Source organism: Clarias gariepinus, chromosome 23 (assembly GCF_024256425.1).
Source record: "Clarias gariepinus isolate MV-2021 ecotype Netherlands chromosome 23, CGAR_prim_01v2, whole genome shotgun sequence".
In the NCBI taxonomy this organism is placed as follows: domain Eukaryota; kingdom Metazoa; phylum Chordata; class Actinopteri; order Siluriformes; family Clariidae; genus Clarias; species Clarias gariepinus.
The window spans coordinates 12,530,243-12,550,955 of NC_071122.1; the positions used below are offsets into that span (position 1 = coordinate 12,530,243).

Here is a 20,713-nt window from a genome sequence, read left to right on the forward strand (position 1 = left end):
TATCTGTATATTTTTTCACAGCAATTAGTGAAAAACTAAAAAAGTGTTATGTCTGCATCTGACTTCAAGAGTTTCCTGACCAACCGTATCTAACGGTCATATTTAAGTCATAACATACAGTTAAAAAGTACAAAACGTTTCTGTTGGTGTATAATTTTTTCTGATTAATACTTATTTGTGGTGTTTTATGTTTATGTTTTTTCTTTTTAAATTGAGACCTCATTTGTAAGTTGCTGCTGGTGTAAAACAGGGTTTTTATTAAATATAAAATAAATATCTCTGTTTTAACTCGTTTGTCTTATGCTTCCTTCCTTCACAGAATTCTGTTGACCATGGTTAATTATAATTAACCAAGGTATTTAATTAAAATAATGGGAGGGGGTGTTTTAATAAAACGGCATTCGTATCCGAAATGAATCAGACATTTGGCAGATGTATGAACATCTGATTAACATTGTCTAAAGAGCAGATCAGCGTTGTTTTAATTCATTTACGTCTTAAATACGTAAGCTAAGCATCGTTCTAACATCTGGCATGGACATCTCGGCGACTTCTGCCAGATGAGCAAACGCCCTCTGCCAGACATCTGCCAGATGAAAAAGATGACGTCACGTAGACATCTCCGCGACGTGTGTATGCTACAGTATCTGGGATATGTTAAATCGTTGAATGAAATACTTACTGTGAAAATGCAAGTCTTTGCAGATCGCATTAGCATTACAGTCACCATTGTTCTCCAGACAGCGATCGACAGGTGGCACCACCTTCTCAAAACACTGGAATCCATTGCCCACGTACCCTTGGAGACAATCACATCGCCGCTCATTCTAAAAAAGTAAATGTGTCAATATACAGTATGTGGCCAAATTTAGTCTAGAACCTGCAAAAAAAAAAAAAATTTTATTAACTCACAGGTCCAATGAATATGCAGTTTGCAAAGTCACTGCAGCCGCCATTTTCTTCCTCAACACAGAGGTTGATTGAAGAGCAGACATTACCATCGCCAGTGTAGCCAGGTTTACAAGTGCATACCACATTGATCTCAGACTGTGTGCAATCAGCCTGATCATGGCAGCCTCCATTATATTCACTACACAAATCTGGAGCTGGACAAATAAAAAAATATTAGCATTTTAATCTAGGATAATGGACAGAACATTTAATAAACTTTAGCATGTACCTTAAAAATAGGCATTTCAGATTTAAATAATAGACAACTTTTTTTATCTGAAATTAGGTCAATTATTTGAATCTAAAAAGTTACATTGTGAATTAAAAGGGAAATTCTGATGGGTTTTGTCATAACAAACCGTCATGTAACAATACAGATTAACATCTTCCAGACATGGTATTGTCTAAAGTAGGACTGACCCTTAATCATTTACACTATTAAATCATGTTTAAGACAATGCAAGAGATCATGTTACATACTTTGTGTATGAGTGAGCCTGCAGAGAGGCCAGTTGTTATAATGAATGGTCTAAGACACACCCCGAGCATTCACACACACTCACTGGACTCTCATCCAGTTGTAAAGCTTATATCTTGAGAACCACATGGAATCAATATAAGCCTTTTACTTATGGTGGTGCACCATCTTTCAGTCTCTACTGCAAAGTTTCTCCAGGAATTGTATTTAGTGTTTATGGTTTGCCTTAGACCTACAACAAATTGAATAAACATACCTGTGCAGTTATAGCCATTTCCTTCATATGGTGGTTCACACTGGCATTGATTCTCAGGCATGCACACCGCTTTAGAGTGGCATTGAGGAGAACATACATACTTCACACCTATAACATTATATTAAGAAAAAGGTTAGTGAAATAAGGGCAGAAGGGTTTTCAGTCACTTGGATGTTAAAAAAAAAAATTGTAGGTCAAGCTGACTTAAAATGAACTTAAACTGACATTTCAGGTCATCCATCCTAATGTACAGTCACCTAAAATGTAAGTACATATTCCTATTGTTCAGAAAGAAAAATATTCTTTTTACCAGTAGTGTTGCACGTCACTCCTGTCCAGCCCTCCTGGCAGAAACAGCTGCCATCACCGTCTATGCCATCATCACACTTTCCATTAACGCATGCACAGGCTGTGGGCAAAGAAGTGTTAATGCAGTGCTTCCTTAAATTAAATTACATACAAAGATGCATAGATTTTTAAGGCTGTAACTTTAAATGAACTTCTCCTCTACAGCAGAGGTATGTTTTGGTCTTGTTTTCCTGGGACGGTATTCATGAGAGCCAGTTTCATCTTGGTGCTTGATGGGTTTTTGCAAATGCGTTTGACTGTTCTTGCAAGAATTAGTTCAGAGCAGCTGACCTTCACTTTTTATTTTAATCACCTCAAATGTGTTTTTCAAAGGGCTTAATTCTTTAAATTTCAGCAAAACACTTTTTAGAGGTGTTTAGGTGAGCTAAAAATCACCTAAAAATATTACAGTACAGTGTATATTGAAATGCTAAAAAAGTGAAAAGGCAAAAGTAAACTAAAAGTATTTTAGTTTCAACAATGCATTATTAAACAGATTACTGATTCTGTCAGTTAGATAGGTATTTTATTTTATTTTATTAGGTAGTTAGCCATGTGATTACATGAATATTGTAAGTCCTATTAATTAATTAAAAAAAAACATTGAGGTGTATACGAATGCTATGTGAATGTCTCTTACATGCAATCATTAAAAATGTACAGAAATTACAAAAGAGGACGGAGATCAAATTCACAGTTTTAGAATTAAACTGCTTAGACAAACACAAAAGTTGGCACAAGGGATGCACACCTTGTCTTTTTTTATTCCTTAATAAAATTTAAAGACTCTCTACGTCATCTGTACCAAGTAATTATATTTTTTCCCATTATAATTCATTTTTCTTGCAAATTACTTTCCATTATCTTTACACTTCTTTTGCTTAGTTTATAAAAATAATAACAGGGCCGTGCTTATTTGTACTATACACTCCTGGTTTGTCCTCATCTATTCTACAGTTCTCAAAAGACTGACCATGGGTAAGCATCGCTTTGTTTGGTATTTTGTAGATGCACATACTAGCTTATTTTTGTGTCTACTCTTATTAAACTCAGTAATCGTAAAACTAATTGTGTGTCTTTTGGTTATTTGTTTATATTTTTACTTAGACATGCATGCCGACTGCAGGTGCACGTGTAGCACGTGTATCCAACACATGTTTCATCCTTTATTAAGTGTGCTCGTGTCTCTGCCAAGTCCGGCACCTGCCGCCTTATCTTATCTTTTTATCATACACATAACAACTAACCAAGACCAGTAAGGTAAATCCTGATGTTTACTATAATGTTACGTTGTGGTATGCCAAATAAAAGTCAACTTAAGAAACTCACATCAAAAATCCTGTTTGTTATGATAAGGATTATAATATATTATTGTTACGTTCCAAAACATTATTGGGTGGTTGTTGTTTTTTTGTCTGTTGCCCTTTTCTCTCGTTTCAGGTTTCTTAGTGGTTCCATCAACTGCTTGCTGCTTCTGATTGGTTTACTCATGTCCCATCAAGTCAATCAATCCCGTCATTCCACTCTTCTGATTGGCTGCTCCACATCTCAGTACTTCGACCAATCCCCATCCTCCAGCTGGCTTTTAAGAAGCGATTTCAGGAATTAAAGGAATTCGATTTTAGTGTAGCCAGTTAGGGTGTTTTAATTATCTTATTTATTTATTTGTTTGTTTGTTTTTTCTTTTATTCCCTACTTTTATTTTTAGAGGAGACTAGATGGGGAGGGAAATTGTGATTAGTTAGACTAGGTTTTTGGTTTATTTTTAGCAGCACCCATTGCCAGTCTTTCAATTAGTCCCTGACTTTAAACAATTAGTTTGACTTGTAAATATTTCACTTGGTACCACTACTACGCTGTTCTCCTCCACCTTATGTAAATAAACACCATTTGCTAATAAAGTATTGAGCTTGTCATCACTTTGGTTCCAACCCGTGCTGGGAATTCAACTCGCCAATGTCTAACAAATTTAAGTGTGCGGCCCGTATTCCCCTAGACCACCAAGGGTTGTAACAATTATAAATTATAAAATACAGTATACACTGGAATTAACTATGATATAATATTTAAGGGAGCACAGATTTTTTCAGGTGTGATAATTACAATATCCATTTAATTAGCCACTATATATCTATCACAAAATAACTATAAGTTTTAAAACTTACCAGTACAGTTAGCACCATAATAATTCTTCTCACAGAGCTCGCATGCTGTCCCATTAAACCCAGAGTGACATTTACAAGTCCCTGTTCCATATTTCCCATCATCACACTCACCATGATTTCCACATGGTGCCTCCAAGCCTCCATGGCAGACTATAATGTATACACACATATCTTAATAAGGCACACTTTCTACTGTTAATGTAGTTTGCATATTTTTGTTGACCTCTGATATTGTGAGTTATAAGCTTTACTAGTAGCTTTTCAAAATACAAATTTTGTTGAATTATTTAATGACCAAATTAAACAGGTGTGCTTAGATCTTTGAGTTTCAAAAAACAAATAATTGTTTTTGAATATTAAACATATATACATAAAGTAAATTTTTTATAAAGTAAAAAGTGCTCAAAATAACTATTTTCTTGTGTCTTTTTTTATTGCATTTGAAAGTGAAAATTTACAAGATCTCTGTGATTGGCACACCCCTCAAAACATTATTATTATACCAACAAAAACAATAACAATAACAACAAAAACAATAATAATAATAATAATAATAATAATAATAATAATAGCATTTTTTACCTTGACAGTTTCGTCCATAGTGGTTCTTACAGCATTGGGAAACCCATGATATTTTTGTGCATAAGCGGTTACAACCAAAACGGTTTGACAGATGAGAAAACTCATAGTCATCATAAAAATAATGCCGTCTGTATGGGCTCCAGTGTCTAGTACACAAGTTGGTTTTGTTCTATGGACAGAGATACATATTAATAAAGTAAAAAAGATAAAATAAAATAAATATATATATATATATATATATATATATATATATATGTATATATAGTATTTTGCTGAGTACACACACACACACATATATATATATATATATATATATATATATATATATATACTCAGCAAAATACTCACGCATGTACTTTTTCAGGACTGTGTATTTCAACAATAATGTTGTAAAAATTCAAATAACTTTACAGATCTTCATTGTAAAGGGTTTAAACAATGTTTTCCATGCATGTTCAATTAACCATAATCAATTAATTAAGACTTTAACAGCTTACAGAAAGTAGGCATTTAAGGTCACAGTTCTATAAACGCAGGACACTAAAGCGACTTGTCTACCGACTGTGAAAAACACCCAAAGAAAGATGCCCAGGGTCCCTGCTCATCTGCGTGAACGTGCATTAGGCATGCTGCAGGGAGGCATGAGAACTGCTGATGTGGCTAGGACAATAAATTGCCATGTCCGCACTGTGAGACACCTAAGACAGCGCTACAGGGAGACAGGAAGGACAGCTGATCATCCTCGCAGTGGAAGACCACGTGTAACAACACCTGCACAGGATCGGTACATCCGAATATCACACCTGTGTGACAGGTACAGGATGGCCACAACAACTGCCCGAGTCACACCAGGAACACACAATCCCTCCATCAGTGCTCAGACTGTCCGCAATAGGCAGTCCATGGGGAGGAGATGCACTGCAGTACTACAAGCAGCTGGTGGCCACACCAGATACTGACTGGTACTTCTGATTTTGAGCCTCCCTTCATTCAGGGACACATTGTGAAACATTTATAGTTTATGTCTTATGGTGTTGACTCTTTTAGTGTTCATACAAATATTTACACATTAAGTTTACTGAAAGTAAAAACAGTTAAAAGTCAGAGGATGTTTCTTTTTTTGCGGAGTATATTTATATATATATATATATATATATATATATATATATATATATTGTAACGTCGCGGGTATTGCGACAGGCAAACCCACAGACAACTACTCCACAGGTTTCCAGTCAGGCAGGCCCGCGGCCACCCTCATGTGCAGTTGCTAGGCAACGCCGCCATGATGGCAATTAGGGGAATGCATGACACCTGGATCCATGCCTATATAGACCCCCAACACAAAGCATTAGGTGTGCGGACATTTAGAAAGCACCAGGGTGTGGAGCGTTGCTCCGGTATAGGAAAAGAAAAGAAAAGAAAAAACTGAAAAGAAAAGAAAAAGAGAAAAGAAAAGAGCAAAGAAAAAGAGAAAAGAAAAGAGCAAAGAAGAGAAAAGAGAAAAGAAGAGAAAAGAGAAAAGAAAAGAAAGAGAAAAGAAAAAAGAAGAAAAGAAATAACTGAAAAGAAAAGAAAAAGAGAAAAGAAAAGAAAACTGAAAAGAGAAAAGAAAGAACTAAAGGTCAATAAGAAGTAACCCTGTCTGGAGGGGACAGGAGACTTAATTAATTAATAATCCCACGTTATCTCCGAATGGGAGAAGCCTCCTGTCAGTGTGCACAATCACTCCCACCGCTCACATACACAACTTTCCCTCCGAAGCCCTGCATCAGGGCTCTATAAAAAGGAAAGCCGGGTGCGCTAGCGCAACGCACTATCCCGCCACACCATAACATATATATATACTAGATCTCATCTAGTTCTCAATTAATTTGTATTTGTTGCTACCAGAACTGCAGCCAAGATTTGGGTTCCTAAATCCAAAATAGGGTCCTTATTAATTGTTCTCCTAAAAGAATCTTCACAACAGTTTTTGACTGATGGTACTTAGTTAGTTACCTAGTAACATGATAAAAGGATTTATCCAATAACGTAAACTGCAAAACACTTTTGTCAATCTCTCTGTATAAGAGCGTTTACCAAATAATTAAATGTAAAAGTGTCATGTGTCATAATCAAAATTTGCAAACTACTCAAATTTATTTTTTTTGCTGTTTCAAAAAAGTGACTATTTTAATATAAAAGCCAATTCATTTGCTATTTTGATATATTTTACTGTATAACATATTTACCTTACGAGTCTTGAAATTTTTAATATTTCAATCTTAGCATAAGCTCGTGTTTGTTTTACATGCAAGAGACAAAAATATCACATAAATATAGACAAAAGAGCTTAGTGTAATGCATGCTATACATTTTTATAGTCAACAAATAAACCATACTGAAGTATATTACACTTGAAGGTTAAAATGCAAATGGTAAACAAAACTGAGAATGGTTGAATTAATACTTACAGAGAACACAGTGCCATAGGGGCAAGCTGGTAGAAAGACACAAGACCCACAGCGACCCTATTACAAATAAGCAAATAAATGTTAGCACACACTAATATTTGTGTGTCTTTATTAATTTTATAATTGCATTTTTTTTTACACACAAATCTCTTACTTTAATCTCTATTTGTGAAAAGTTATCACAGTGTGCTCCTATGTCTGGGGGCTCTAGAACCTTGTCAATCCCATGGGCTACTCCGGAAAGAAATTGTAGATGGCGGTCTATAATCTTGGCATCATTTCCATTAATTAAAATTTCCCCCTAATAAAAAAAAAGAAAGTTAAACTTATAATTTCACAAACAGGACATACTGCATATATAATGGATCCTAATCATGCCATTGTCAAACAAAATGAGCATTGTAGGATTAAATGCTTGTTTTTTTTTTTTCTTACAATCTCCTGATTTGCCTGATCTGATCTGCTTTAAATATCTGAGCAAGTGACATTCAAATTACATTATTTGCTTTATGATTAAACTAAATGTTCATAAAGAAGAGTAATATAGAAGCATTTTAAATAAATCTTAGGTTATAATTAATAGATTTTAACTGTAACAGTAATTTCCTTATATTTACTAACCTATAATAATGAAGTGCCACATGTAAAATGTTGCATAATTTTATCCTTCAATATGTCTTTTTTTACATTTAAAAATGTTCAGTGAGTCAAACACTTCAGTCGTGCAATATCAATTGAAAATATGAATATAAATTTTAAAAAAAGAAAAAAAAAGAACCAAATAAAAAAATATATTATCCAATATCCTGGTCACAGGGCCTTGAATCCTATCCCAGGGAACTTAGGGCAAAAGACAGGCTATACCCTGAATGTAGTGTTAACCCATCACACGGCACAAGCACACACATTAAAAACAATTGGAAATGGCAGTAAAAATAGTGCATGTGTCTTTAAACTGTTGGAGGAAACACACAAAACATAGGCAACATGCGAACTCCACACACAGGAACAGAGGTGAGATTCAAACCCCCCAAACTTTTCCCACAACTATGGAAAAATCCAAAGTTCTATACTATTCCAAATAGTCCAAGCTGTTCTAAAGCATCCTAATTACCCTGATTCATTGGGAACAACTCAACAGGTGGAAAACAGCTCTCTGCTGTTGGTTTGTAGACAGTCATGGCTAAGACAAAAGAGGCTCACTAAGAAACTGCGGCTGCGCATTGTGGCTGCTCACAAGTCAGGAAAGGGCTAGACAGTGAAACCTCGGATTGCGAATAACGCGGTTTGCGAGTCCGCAAGACAAGCAAAGATTTTTAATAAATTTTGACTTGGAAAACACGAGAACGATTAACAACGGAGCCAAGGGTTTTTTTCTCTCTTGAGCTGCGGAATTATGGTTAAATCGTCTCCCCTGCTGGGTCTTACTGGTATAATCAACATCTGTGCATGCACGTACTGTGTACTATACTGTAACACTGTGACCACGTGTGTGTGTGTGTGTAAACCATCTTTTATTTTGTGTTTGTAACGTGTGTGTGCGTATAAAACAAAACAAAGTCTCATTACAGATGTTAAAGATTCATTTCTCCCTCTTAGTTTCAGTGTGTGTGTGTGTGTGTGTTTGTGCGTGTGTGAAGCACGTCCACACTGCTTTACACACACAAACACACTCTCTGCCCTACACAGAAACACTGCTGTATTGCGATTCTTTTTAAAGGTAAAGTGCAGGTTCGTTTGTTTGTTTGTTTTACTTTATAGCAGTGATGTTCCTTGCTAATTTTTAATAAATTATTCTAATTATCAAAGGTTCCACTGTAAGAGTATGTTTTGAAGTTCCAGTGTCTACAGCGCAAAGTATTATAAAAAAAAATACAAGATGTTCTGCACTGTGAAAAATCTCAGAGGATGTGGTTGGAAGTCAAAAGTGAGACCTGTGCTGGCCAGGAGAATAGTGAGAGGTAAAAATAATAATAAATTCAAGGATCACCACCAAGGCCATCCTGATGAATTTGGGCTGTGCTGGTGGCATCTCAAGGCAGAGACACTGTACACTGCGGGGTTCCACGGACGCAGACTAAGAAGGACACCACTTCTCCAGATAAGTCACACAAAAGCCTGGTTGGCCTTTGCAAATGCTCATTTGGACAAAGAAGTCTTCTGGTCTTCTGTTTTATGGTCAGTTGAAACAAAAATTTAATTGTTTGGCCATGATGTAGCCTTCATTTGGCATAAAAAAGGAGTAGCTTTCAACCCTAAGAATACCATCCCCTCTGTCAAACATGGTGGTGGGAACCTAATGTTTTAGGGGTGTTTTTCGGCCAATGGACCAGGGAACCTACAGTAATCACAGTAAACGGCACCATGAAAAGGAGCAATTCTCAACAACAACATTAGGCAGTCTGCAGAGAAACTTGGCCTTGGGCACCAGTGGACATTTCAGCACGACAATGCAAAGCACACAGCAATAGTGGTGAAGAAATGGTTGGCAGACAAAAACATTAATGTTTTGCAGCGGCCCAGCCGGAGTCCTGACTTAAATCCAATTGAGAGTCTGTGGAGGGAGCTAAAGATCAGGCTGATGGCAAGGAGACCCTCCAACCTAAAAGAATTGAAGCTTAAGATGAATGAGAGTTGGAGACATGCAAAAAGCTGGTCAGCAATTATAGGAAGCGTCTGATTGCTGTAATAGCCGATAAAGGCTTTTCTGTTAATTATTAAGAAGGGTATGAATAATTTTGGACATGACACTTTTTGTTCAAATGTAAATAAAAGTTGATTGATAATTTTTCCACAATGATGTACATTGTCTTATTATCTTTTGGGAGACGTCTGTGTCACTTCTAATCAAGAAAAAAACTTGGTTTTGGCTGGTTGAATAAAAGTAACTTTAAGTCACAATTTGTCAGTGGTATGAAAATTTCAGACATGACTGTATATATATATATATTACATTATATTAGTGAAAATATTTTCTATTAGTTTGCAGTGCCTTCTGCTTTTTTTGAAAAAGCTTGTTTTTTGCCAAAAATCTCATTTTTTCATCAACATTTGTCTTCCACAGTTAATATTAAAATAAAAGATTTACATTTATATTAACAATTTATATTTAAAATGTATTATATTTTATTATATTATATATTTACAGTTACCAATTAAATTTATTTGCCAAATTTACCTGTAATAATCACTTTAATAAATAAATGAATGAATAAATGACTTAAATCATTTATCCATTTTTTTTTTTTTACTGCTTATCCTGAACAGGGTTGCAGTAAGCCTAAAGGATCTGCCAGGAGACTTCAGGCATGAGGCAGAATATACCCTGGACAGGTTGCCAAGCCATTGCAGGGCACGCATGCACACACTTATTCACACACTCATAGATGCAATTTGGGAATGCCAATCAGCCTAATCTGCACTGCATCTGCATCTTTGAACTGTAAGAGGATACTAAAGTTCTCGGAGGAAGTCCACCAAGCACGGGGAGAACATGCAAACCTGGAAGTGCAAGGCCAAATTGCAAAACACTACGCCACCATGCTGCCTCACATTTAACCTTTGGATTACTATTTTAAACTTTCAGTGGAACTTGTATATACTTAATATACAAAACTACATTGTTAACTGCGTTAAAATGGCTGCTTGTTTGGAACTGTCATTATTAGATTTAAGAAGTATTTAAATTGGTATAATTGATAATAAATTAAATATACATAGGAGCAGAGAAGTTTTTTTACACAAAAAAACATATTTAAACTGTAAATTAATAAGAAACAGACAGGCTGACTTAAATATATTGTACTACAAAAAACACAACAAAAGCAACTTTAAACATATGTGCATCATAAGGCAATTGATATAAGGCCATTTTTTAAACTAAAAGGTTACAACTCACAGTTAAATCTTGGCTGCAACTGAATGTCAGACTCGATCCATACATCGTTCTTAAAGTTTTTTCTGGTGGCAAAGCAATAGCAATTTTCTATAAAGACAAAAATGAAGTATGAAAACTTGAAAAAAATAATAACTTTACTGTTGTGATTGTACAAATATTAGTGTGTCATGGTTGACTTACAAAGGCAGTAATTCACAAAAAGTTACCAAACCTTTTACTGTGTATTTAAATTTAAACTTCACAGGCAACATTTTCTTTTCCTAATGTGCTATTATTGCCCCTACTAGTTTAAAGACTAATTGTACTAAAACCTTGTAGTTCGACATATGGTACTGTAATTCCATTTGAAATTGATACAAGACATATTTGACAAAATAACTTTTTATAGCTCTATATGTTAATTTGAAAGGTTTTGAATAAGACATACTTGCTAAAATTATTAACTACATTATACTCATAGCTCCAAGGAAAAACACCAAAATCTTTTGCAAATACCTATTTTTACCTTCAAAGTTCTAATCAATGGCTAATAGTTTTACATAATCAGAAACAGAAAAGGAAACAGAAAAGAATTACTTACTCGCAGGTCACGAATTATGTGATATTTTATGAAGGCCTGCAGCTTGTCAGAATGATCTGCACTGTATAGCCAGTTCTTCTGCTTCTGGGGCAGACTATTGAATGCTTTATCAGTAGGCCAAAACATAGTGAAAGGTTGAAATGCGGTATGCTCCACCATATCCATCAAGTTGGCTTTCTGACACCAAACAAAAGTTCAAATCAATTTGGGAAGTGAATGTAATTTTAATTTAATTTAATTCAATTCAATTCAATTCAATTTTATTTATATAGCCCTTTAACAATGGTCATTGTCTCAAAGCAGCTTCACAAAAATTATTTCAGTATTCAATACACATTAATGTATGTAGGGGTGTCATTACTTAAAGGCAAATTAGAACTTTAATTTGTACTTACAAATGTGATTTTAAATATAATTAAATTTCTTTTTAATTTTGCTTCTAAGTATTGTAAATAAATTTCATTTTTACCTTTTTCTTTTTCTACAGTTCCAATTTAATATTTTTGATGTAAAACAGAGACTTAAAGCATTTAAAATTACATGAACTCAATTTTTGATATAAAAAAAGACTGAACCTATCACATTTGATATATTGTTTGTAAAGCATTTTAAAAGTTTCTTGGGCATAAAGTCCCCCCTAAAAGTAGAATCGCAGCACCAGCTGCAGTGTTTTCGCAACATGTATCTACAGTAGGTTATTGGATATTTACATAACTAATTTTAAATATCCCAAAATTTTAACTGAAAATATTATATATTGTCATATTCCTTTGTTATTTCAAATGTTTTTTTAGTATGTAACAAAAACAAAATTGTTGGCCATGTCATTTGATACTTTCAGAGTGTGCTGTATCTTTTAAAGTATTTTTTATTGAATCTTAGTTTAGCATTATTGAATGTTCAGGACCACGTAAGAATATTTTGGACAGGGTAATACCAATAACATACATTAAAGTTCTTGAAAAGAATAACCATTTATGACTTAAGTGTACTTCGAACAATGTACATACCTGTAGCAACTTGGCAAACATGGTATATCCATATGCTTCTGCTGCACTAGTAATATTTAGCTGAAATACAAATATTAACACAATTGCTGACTTTATTTATAAAGTAATGAAAAGTTTGTATATTGAGCTATATATATTTTTTTCATTTCAACATCAGCTCTCATCGCCCCCAGCCCCCCCCCATTTCAGTTGTTAATTACCTACTGTATACAACACTTTTTTCTTTTTTTTTTTGCTTAGCTTGACTGATGTATTTGTTTTTATGTTCTACCCTCCTTGTCTTTACAATCATATTGTCCTCTGTGTACAGAGTACTCACTATAACAATCACTTACAAAAGTGTTTGAATAATTTTAAAGTCTGTGAATAGCTAGATTGTTGGGTTAAAGCCTGCCTCACTTGTAACTTATTTTAGATAAAAGTGTGTTCTAAATGAAAAAATACCAATAAATAAGAAAAAAGTACATACATTATCTTTAACCACTTCCGTTTCATTTTTTACTTCATACGGGATGAGGACTTTATCTATGAAATGTATGACTCCATTAAAGCATTCATAGTCACTCTTGATAATTTTCGTATCACCATTAATGTAGACGGCACCCTGTGAAAATAAGATAAAAAAATTATATATTAACTTGAATTATATAACTATATACATTTGGATAATATATTTATATATTAACTTGAATTTTAACTTAACTTTAGTTATTTTAAGTCTAATTCATATTTATATTGATATTCGTGTCAGAAAAAATGTCAATAAGTGGTTTCAGCTGTTAAAGGCTTACCTCTCGTGTGCTGAAATTCAACACATGCCCAGAAGCAGCGACCACACGTGTAATAGACCTAAGTTCTGATTCAGAGAGTTCTTCACAGCTTACAATGTGGTATCGCATCAAATCTGGGCTGCGTTTTTTACGATTCCATAGGCCAATCTGTTTGGTAGAAGAAAATAAATGTCACCAAAATCATTCAGATATACCAAGCTATAGTCTAGAACAAAGATATTAAAATTAAATGTTCCAAAAGCAGTGTTATTTGTTTTCTGTTTGTAATTTGATACAGAAAGTAAAATTTGTTTTAAAAAAATGCTGAATTTTTTAATACTCATTGTCTGTGTAAAATTAAAATGAGACTATATTCAGGAAAAGAAATCAGTGAGCATTCTATATGAACTGAATATATTCTCATTTCACATTCATGCATCTCATGCTGATCTCAAAAAGAGCAGATAAAGTGTTTTCCGTATGTGCTCACTGAATTCTCATCAAGACTTAATTGGGTTTTTATCTCAGTGATATCTGACCATATCTGACTATGATTATCTACACTATCAATTACCTTTGTATTTTATATGTAGGCTCAGTCAACAGATTAAAAATGATTGATTGTAGGCAAAGCCCTTGATGGTATTACCAAAATTTTATTTTTTGTATTATATGTATTATATGTATTATATGTATATGTATGTATTATATTATGATTATTTGTTTATGATCGATTAGATATGTACAATATTAGGTCTATAATTTTCCCCAGTAAAATAAAGAAAAGTATTTTATTGGTTACTCTAATGTAAAAAAATTAACCATATATCAATATATTTAAAAAGTTTTTTAATCATTTTACAAAAGGCAAAAGTGAGAAAGCAGAAGAAAACTCTAAACCAAATCAATATAACTTGTAGTGTAGGATTTTGTAGGATCAGTGTCAATTGTGTGATTAACCAATTATACCAAGCTGGTGCTAATGATCATCAATTTCATATGTGGGTTGAAATACAGTCATTAACTAAAACAGAAATAGTTGTGTATGGGGCATAAAACTGGATGAGGAACAGCCAAACTCTGGTACTAAGTTGAGGTTATGGATAACAGTTTCATGTCACAGCTTCATCATTGCAAGCCTGAGCTTTATCAATGCAATTTTTCATCATTGCAAGCCTGAGCACAGCAACAAGATACAGCAACAGTAATAAGAAGGTAGTTATACTGCAAGGCAAGTAGTTATACTTTCCCTGGCAACAACACAGAATGGGGTTTCTCTTCATCCTTGCAGGGCTGGTTGAAAGACTGATGGAGCAAAATCTGGACTATAGGGAGGATACTTTAACACCTCAAAAGAAAGATTTTGTAGCGTGTTGACAGAAGTGTGCAGACGTGCATTGTCATGCAAGATTACAACAGCTTTAGATAGCAGGCTTAAGTTTAAAGGCTTTTCAATAAGCATCTCACTTGTTGAACCGTTTTCCTGATAATGTTCCAAGTTTTGTTCCAAAAAAAACATCCTACTCCATTTGTTGTTAACTTTTTGTTGTTGTTATTGTTTTGTCTTGTCATTTGTTTTTTTTTGGAAGCTCTGTCACTAAAACAAATTCCTTGTACGTGCAAGCGTACAGTACTTGGCAATAAAACTCTGGCCCTTGAGAATTCCAAAAAACTGTAAGCAGCAATTTTCTAGCTTATAGTTGATTTTTTAACTTTTTCTTGTTTGTGATTGAGGGTGCTTCTGTTCCATAATCTACTGTTTACATTCAGGCTGGTACTGAGGAATCCATGTCTCGCCACCAGTAATTATTTTTTGTGAGACACTTTTACATTTCTTAGAGTATCGCCTTAAATTTTGTTTGCAAATATTCAAACAATTACTTTTTACTGTGCAAAAGTTTAGAAAAATAAAGTCAGAACAGAAAAAATAGAATCATTGCACACTGCTCTTCTTTCATTCAAATCACAGGTAGTGTATCCATTGTTAATTGCATCACAGTTACTTTTAACTCATGTAACATGTTCACACCTGCACAGCAGTGACTGGGAAGACAGTAGCCTTGAATGATAAGACAACAGAAGTTTTAATATAATAATAGATCATAATAATAATCGTGGATCATTTTTGACTCACCCTTGACTATGCCCCTTGTTTTTGCCAGCAATTTTTAAGTCAAGCAATGTTTTCAGTTTACGTATAAAATGATAAAATAATAATAATAATAATAATAATAATTGATAATGAATGACAGTGAATATTAGAAAATGGGTTGATTAATAATAGTATGATTGATAAAGACTTCCTTTCTGCATAATAATTACACCAAGAATACTTTCAGTTGTGCATTTCTACATCACGCTACACCAATATATAACTAATATGTAATCGCAAATCTTAAACTTGTGCAAGAAACAATTTTTTGGTATATATAAATAAATAAATAAATAAAAAGTAAGAAAAGGACATACCGAGTAGTTTCCAATGTAATCTGCGTGAGGGACAAACACAGTGAATGGCCCTTGACTGTACAAATCCCTGATTCCTGATTCCTGTATCAAACCAAAGATTGAATGTAATTCAAACCTTGGGTGCATAATTATCGTTGTTGTTGTTTTTTTTTTAAATATTAGGCAAATCAAGAAACTTTATAGGACTTACTGCAAGATTTCTTCGAAACCAATTAGCAGATGATTTGTGAAGAAGCTCCTGCCTCAAGCAACAAATACAGTCATTTTTAAAGTGCATAAAAAACAACCTTCAATGAAATTCAAATTATTTGTTGCTTATTCATAACTATTATTATCAGGGATTCGTATTTGTATTTTTTAACAAAGGATACTCACTCTACTGACAGTACCCATACACTCAATACCATTTCCTTTGTAGCCATATCGACAGGTGCAGTTCCTCTCACCAGGAAGAATGTATTGACACAAGGCATTGGGGCTGCATCCTCCATTGTCCTGGACAATAATAAAAAAAAATAACACCTAGTCATTCATTTTCTTAGTTAAGTAGCAGGAATAATATTCTCTCTTGTTGGTTCTGTTGTTCTTTCTATTGCAGGATTTGCAATGTTTTGTTAAATGAGGCAGGCATATAAATAGCATTAATAATAATGTAATATATATTCTTTCTTAAGTTTTTAAAGGCACATAAATAGAAAACCTTGTAGTACACACATAAATATACTTAATAAATTAAGAGTGAATAGTAGTGAACATTAAACACCATGAAAGAAAAAATAATAATAAAGCAACATGTTCCTCTTTAGCCAACATACAGTAGATGTCATTGATGGGCGTAAATGCGTCCAAATTATTATGCGGAATTATGTCTGTAAAAATTCTCAGTCATCCAGGTAAGGTTATCTGGACGTTTAGTCACGTCTTTAAGTGTGGCTTTCGACCTGTGAAGAGGACCAGATCTTCCTTGGGATGGATAAAGGGGCAGCATGAAAAAGACCTCCATCTTTGTTGATAAAAGAATTTTCCACCTTCACATAAACAGTTTCCTTCACCTCTCTCTCGAACCATCCATTGTCTCTGTCCAAAACATTTGTAAATTTTCATCCTCAAACGTGTCATTTGTCCTTCATGCTGAAGAGATACTGTACTGCTGATTTAGGCCCTGAGGTGTTGCTTCCTTCTGTGTTGATACATCTTTTTATGAAGAGGTTGTTTTGTCTCCCTAATGTAGAATTCTCTCTTCACTGCATTGGACCACATATATTATATTGCTCTTTTTATGTTTTGGGCTCATCATAAAAGGAATAATTAAGTTGAAATTTATAGTTTACTTTTAAATATTGTTGGTTAGCCAGGTCTTTTTTTTCGTCTTTTTTGTTAATATTTGCTTGTAATTTGCGGAGGAAGTAGAAAGATAAATGCGGCAACAGTTAATGAAAAACATGGGTTCCAGCAGGCAAACTACTACTGAAATTCTATCATTAGGGTTTTAGTTGCAGTGTGTTTAGCGTTAATAAAATACTTAATAATAAATGTCTTTTTAACACACAACACAAGGCGAAGTGACTGAACAGAGCAAAAATCCAAAATTGTGAAAACAAACAGCCCTGAGATTATGAGAATATTCTAAAGGGGAAACAAATGTTTGGTAGGTCAGGCAATTTCCTCTAAGCAAAATTTCCCATACATAAGTGATTGAAAGTCCTTTATATAGTATTTGTGTGTGACTGAATCTTTTATGTCCATTATCACTAATCAGGAGAGTGTGTGAGACTGACTGTTCAAGGCTGGACTTTTGCACCTTTATTACACCTTACTATTTGGTGTAAAAAGTATGGGGAAATTGGGGGGAGTGCTGTTGTGCCATTAAGGTGGTAGCAGGAACAGTCACAGAGACAGAAGATTTGTGTACAAGGCAGAGCTGAGATAGTACAATCAGGGTTTGATGTTTTGAAATGTTTGATGCGTGTGACCTGCCACCAGAAGAAAAACAGGAAACAGCAGCAAACCACACACACACACACACACACACACACACACACACACATATATATATATAAAAATAAATAAAAAACGTTAAGTAGCCAGAAGTGACAGTAAGAGCTCCTTACCCTGTTTGCAAAGTGTACTGTACATGTGCACAGCTAGCAAAAGCACATCAGCACTCTATTCACCTGTCGTTATTATAAAGCAAATGTATATTTCTAACACATTAATATGCCTCACAAAACGGTAACACTGTTGTTGTTAGGGATGCGGGCAGAGACTCCTTGTTTATGTCTGTAATGCGCCCAGAGACGCCTCTATTATGTTTTTTATATTTTGTGTTGTTTGAAACTCCATTTCCCAGAATGCACCTCGGACAGGTGATGGGAGCGCTCACCTGAACCAAGGTAGCTCATTAAGTTCCATTATAAATAGCCATGTGTTCTGTTGTTCGGGGTCTTGCATCTGCTTTGTTAACTTGCTGTTAGTTTATCTACTGGTCTGTTTATCTCCTGTCCTGTTTAGCTCCTGTCCTGTGTGTCCATCCTGTTCAGTTTTGTCCGTCCTGTTTAGTTTTTGTAAGTAGTTATGTATCACCTGGTCTGTGTATCTCCTGGTCTGTCTGTCTGTCTCCTGGTCTGTTTTGTTTAGCTTCTGTCCTGCTTAGCTCTAGTTCTGTATGTCCGTCCTGTTCAGTTTTGTCCGTCCTGATCAGTTTTGTAAGTAGTTATGTATCACCCATGTGTGTTGTGTCAAGCTGGTTGAGTTAAAAAAAAAAAAAGCCAATTTCCTTAGTTTCTGTTTTGTCTAATCCCATGTCTTACTGCTCATTTGGTTTTTAGTTTTATTGTTTGTTTATTCTTAGTTAGAAAGTGAGAGTATTATGTTCATGTTCTGTTTTCCTTATTCAATGACTTTCTACGCCTTCACCTCTGCGTCTATCCCTTACCAAAAGCCCACACACAACACTCGTGACAGTTTTGTTTCATGTCATGCCTCGAAAACGAAAGCAAAAGTGGCGTGTTAAGGGCATTTTTATAGTAGGTTTATAGCATGATTTCTGTGTGAAAGTGCCTTGTGCAGCCATGTTTGTAGGACAGAGTCTGCACTGGGAAAGTGTTGACTTAACATACTAAAAGCCACAATTTTGAACTATGTGATTATTTTGCCCAGATGGCTTATACTGTTTACTCCAAACATTATGTTTGTCCTAATCCTTAAGCAGTAAATCTTTATGGACTTCACAAAGCAAGTCATATTAAGATACAATTCTGAAAAATGATCCCAATAAAAATTATAAGTTTGACAGTAAATACATAATCAAATGCAAACAATGTTTAAAAAAAAATATATATAAGGTCCTGACTATTAAAAATATTTCCTATGGCAGAAATATAGTATCACATACCTTCAAGCAGGGATTTATCGGGATGCAATAATTTTTTCGTGCAGCAAAGCCTGGTTTACAAACACATGCAGCCTGCAATATAATAATAAACTATAGTTCACCAAAAACTGTTGTTTATTAATTACCAACAAAAAAAGGTTTTGAATTATTAAGTAATTAATACACTGCCTGGCCAAAAAAAAAAAAAAAAAAAAATCACATACTCGAATGTTTCCTTATTCCAAGGTTTAATCTTGTATTGTGTCAACAAATGTATGCAATGTCTGCACATTTATTTACTTCCTGTATTGCATTTTTTTTTAACCAAAATCTTGTATTAGTGTCTGTAAAAAAATAAATACTTCTCTTTTACATCCCAAAGAATTTCAATGGGGTTAAGGTCAGGATGCTGTGTTGGCCAATTAACATTTAAAAATTATTCCTAATGCTCCCAGAAATACTCTAAATTTGAGCCATAAGAGAAGATATGCATTCAAATTATAACCTTGTCATTCAGGTCATCAGCTGACTTCATTCTATTTCAAAGTAAAGTTGACCTAGTTAAAACAACCCCAGATCGTAGCACTGCCTCCAATCTATGCATGATGGGAGCATTACTTCATGTAATTAGCCTGGACAAGGATCAATCTGGACTTATATTTTGCTCAAAAGTCCAGTCTTTGTGCAAGCAGATTGGAACCTTTTTTTGTGTTTTTTATATTATTGTGACTTACAAGTGGTTTCTTAGGGCCGTACAGCCTATTGTTTGGTCCCAATCTTATAAGTTCTCATCACACTGTGTATGTGGAAATGAGTGTACTTTTATTATTACACATACTGTAGTTATGATTTCAGCTGTCACTTTTTAAAATAAAACTTCACCAAGAGTTTAAGTAATTTTCAGTTACAGTCATTTATGATTTTATTTCTTTAACATATTTTTTTAATGAAATTGACAGTTTAGCACTATACTTCCAGATTTTAATAATGCGTTCAACAGTCCTTAACCCAATTCTAGTCATTTCAGCAATTTCTTTGTTGTTTTGTTGACCTTGCTTGATGTAGGTCAATAATTTGACTGGGTTACATCTTTTAACATGATTCTTTAAGAAATAAGAAGCTACTCACTGCATTCCGTAAAAGAATTGCTGCCAACTGAAACATATTACGCTCAAAAAAAAAAAATCAATGACTCATAATTTCCTTCTTTATCCAATAGCGCTTTTTTCACCAGGCAGTGTATTTGTAAAACACATACAGTAAAAACTAGATAAAACCCACAAAAATGTAGAAGACAGAATCTATAAAGAACTGCATCTTTATAAAGAGCAAAATATCTTGTTTTTGCATTTTTGCAATTTGCAATATACAGGGGGT

At 34.2% G+C, this 20,713-nt stretch overlaps 1 protein-coding gene across 1 annotated transcript in view; it reads right to left on the reverse strand.

Moving 5' to 3' along the window:
- The window catches only part of stab1 (stabilin 1), a 93,428-nt gene that overhangs the window by 18,592 nt on the left and 54,123 nt on the right, over positions 1-20,713 (reverse strand). The window contains exons 44-60 of the mRNA XM_053484208.1: positions 19,358-19,429; positions 16,339-16,458; positions 16,154-16,201; positions 15,964-16,044; positions 13,516-13,662; positions 13,194-13,328; positions 12,725-12,784; positions 11,715-11,891; positions 11,135-11,221; positions 7,391-7,537; positions 7,237-7,293; positions 4,781-4,949; positions 4,199-4,348; positions 1,996-2,094; positions 1,686-1,793; positions 913-1,106; positions 683-827 (exon numbers count right to left, since the gene is read on the reverse strand). Of these exons, the coding sequence (XP_053340183.1) occupies positions 683-827; positions 913-1,106; positions 1,686-1,793; positions 1,996-2,094; positions 4,199-4,348; positions 4,781-4,949; positions 7,237-7,293; positions 7,391-7,537; positions 11,135-11,221; positions 11,715-11,891; positions 12,725-12,784; positions 13,194-13,328; positions 13,516-13,662; positions 15,964-16,044; positions 16,154-16,201; positions 16,339-16,458; positions 19,358-19,429 (1,996 nt within the window). The remainder of the gene's footprint in view (positions 1-682; positions 828-912; positions 1,107-1,685; positions 1,794-1,995; positions 2,095-4,198; positions 4,349-4,780; positions 4,950-7,236; positions 7,294-7,390; positions 7,538-11,134; positions 11,222-11,714; positions 11,892-12,724; positions 12,785-13,193; positions 13,329-13,515; positions 13,663-15,963; positions 16,045-16,153; positions 16,202-16,338; positions 16,459-19,357; positions 19,430-20,713) is intronic.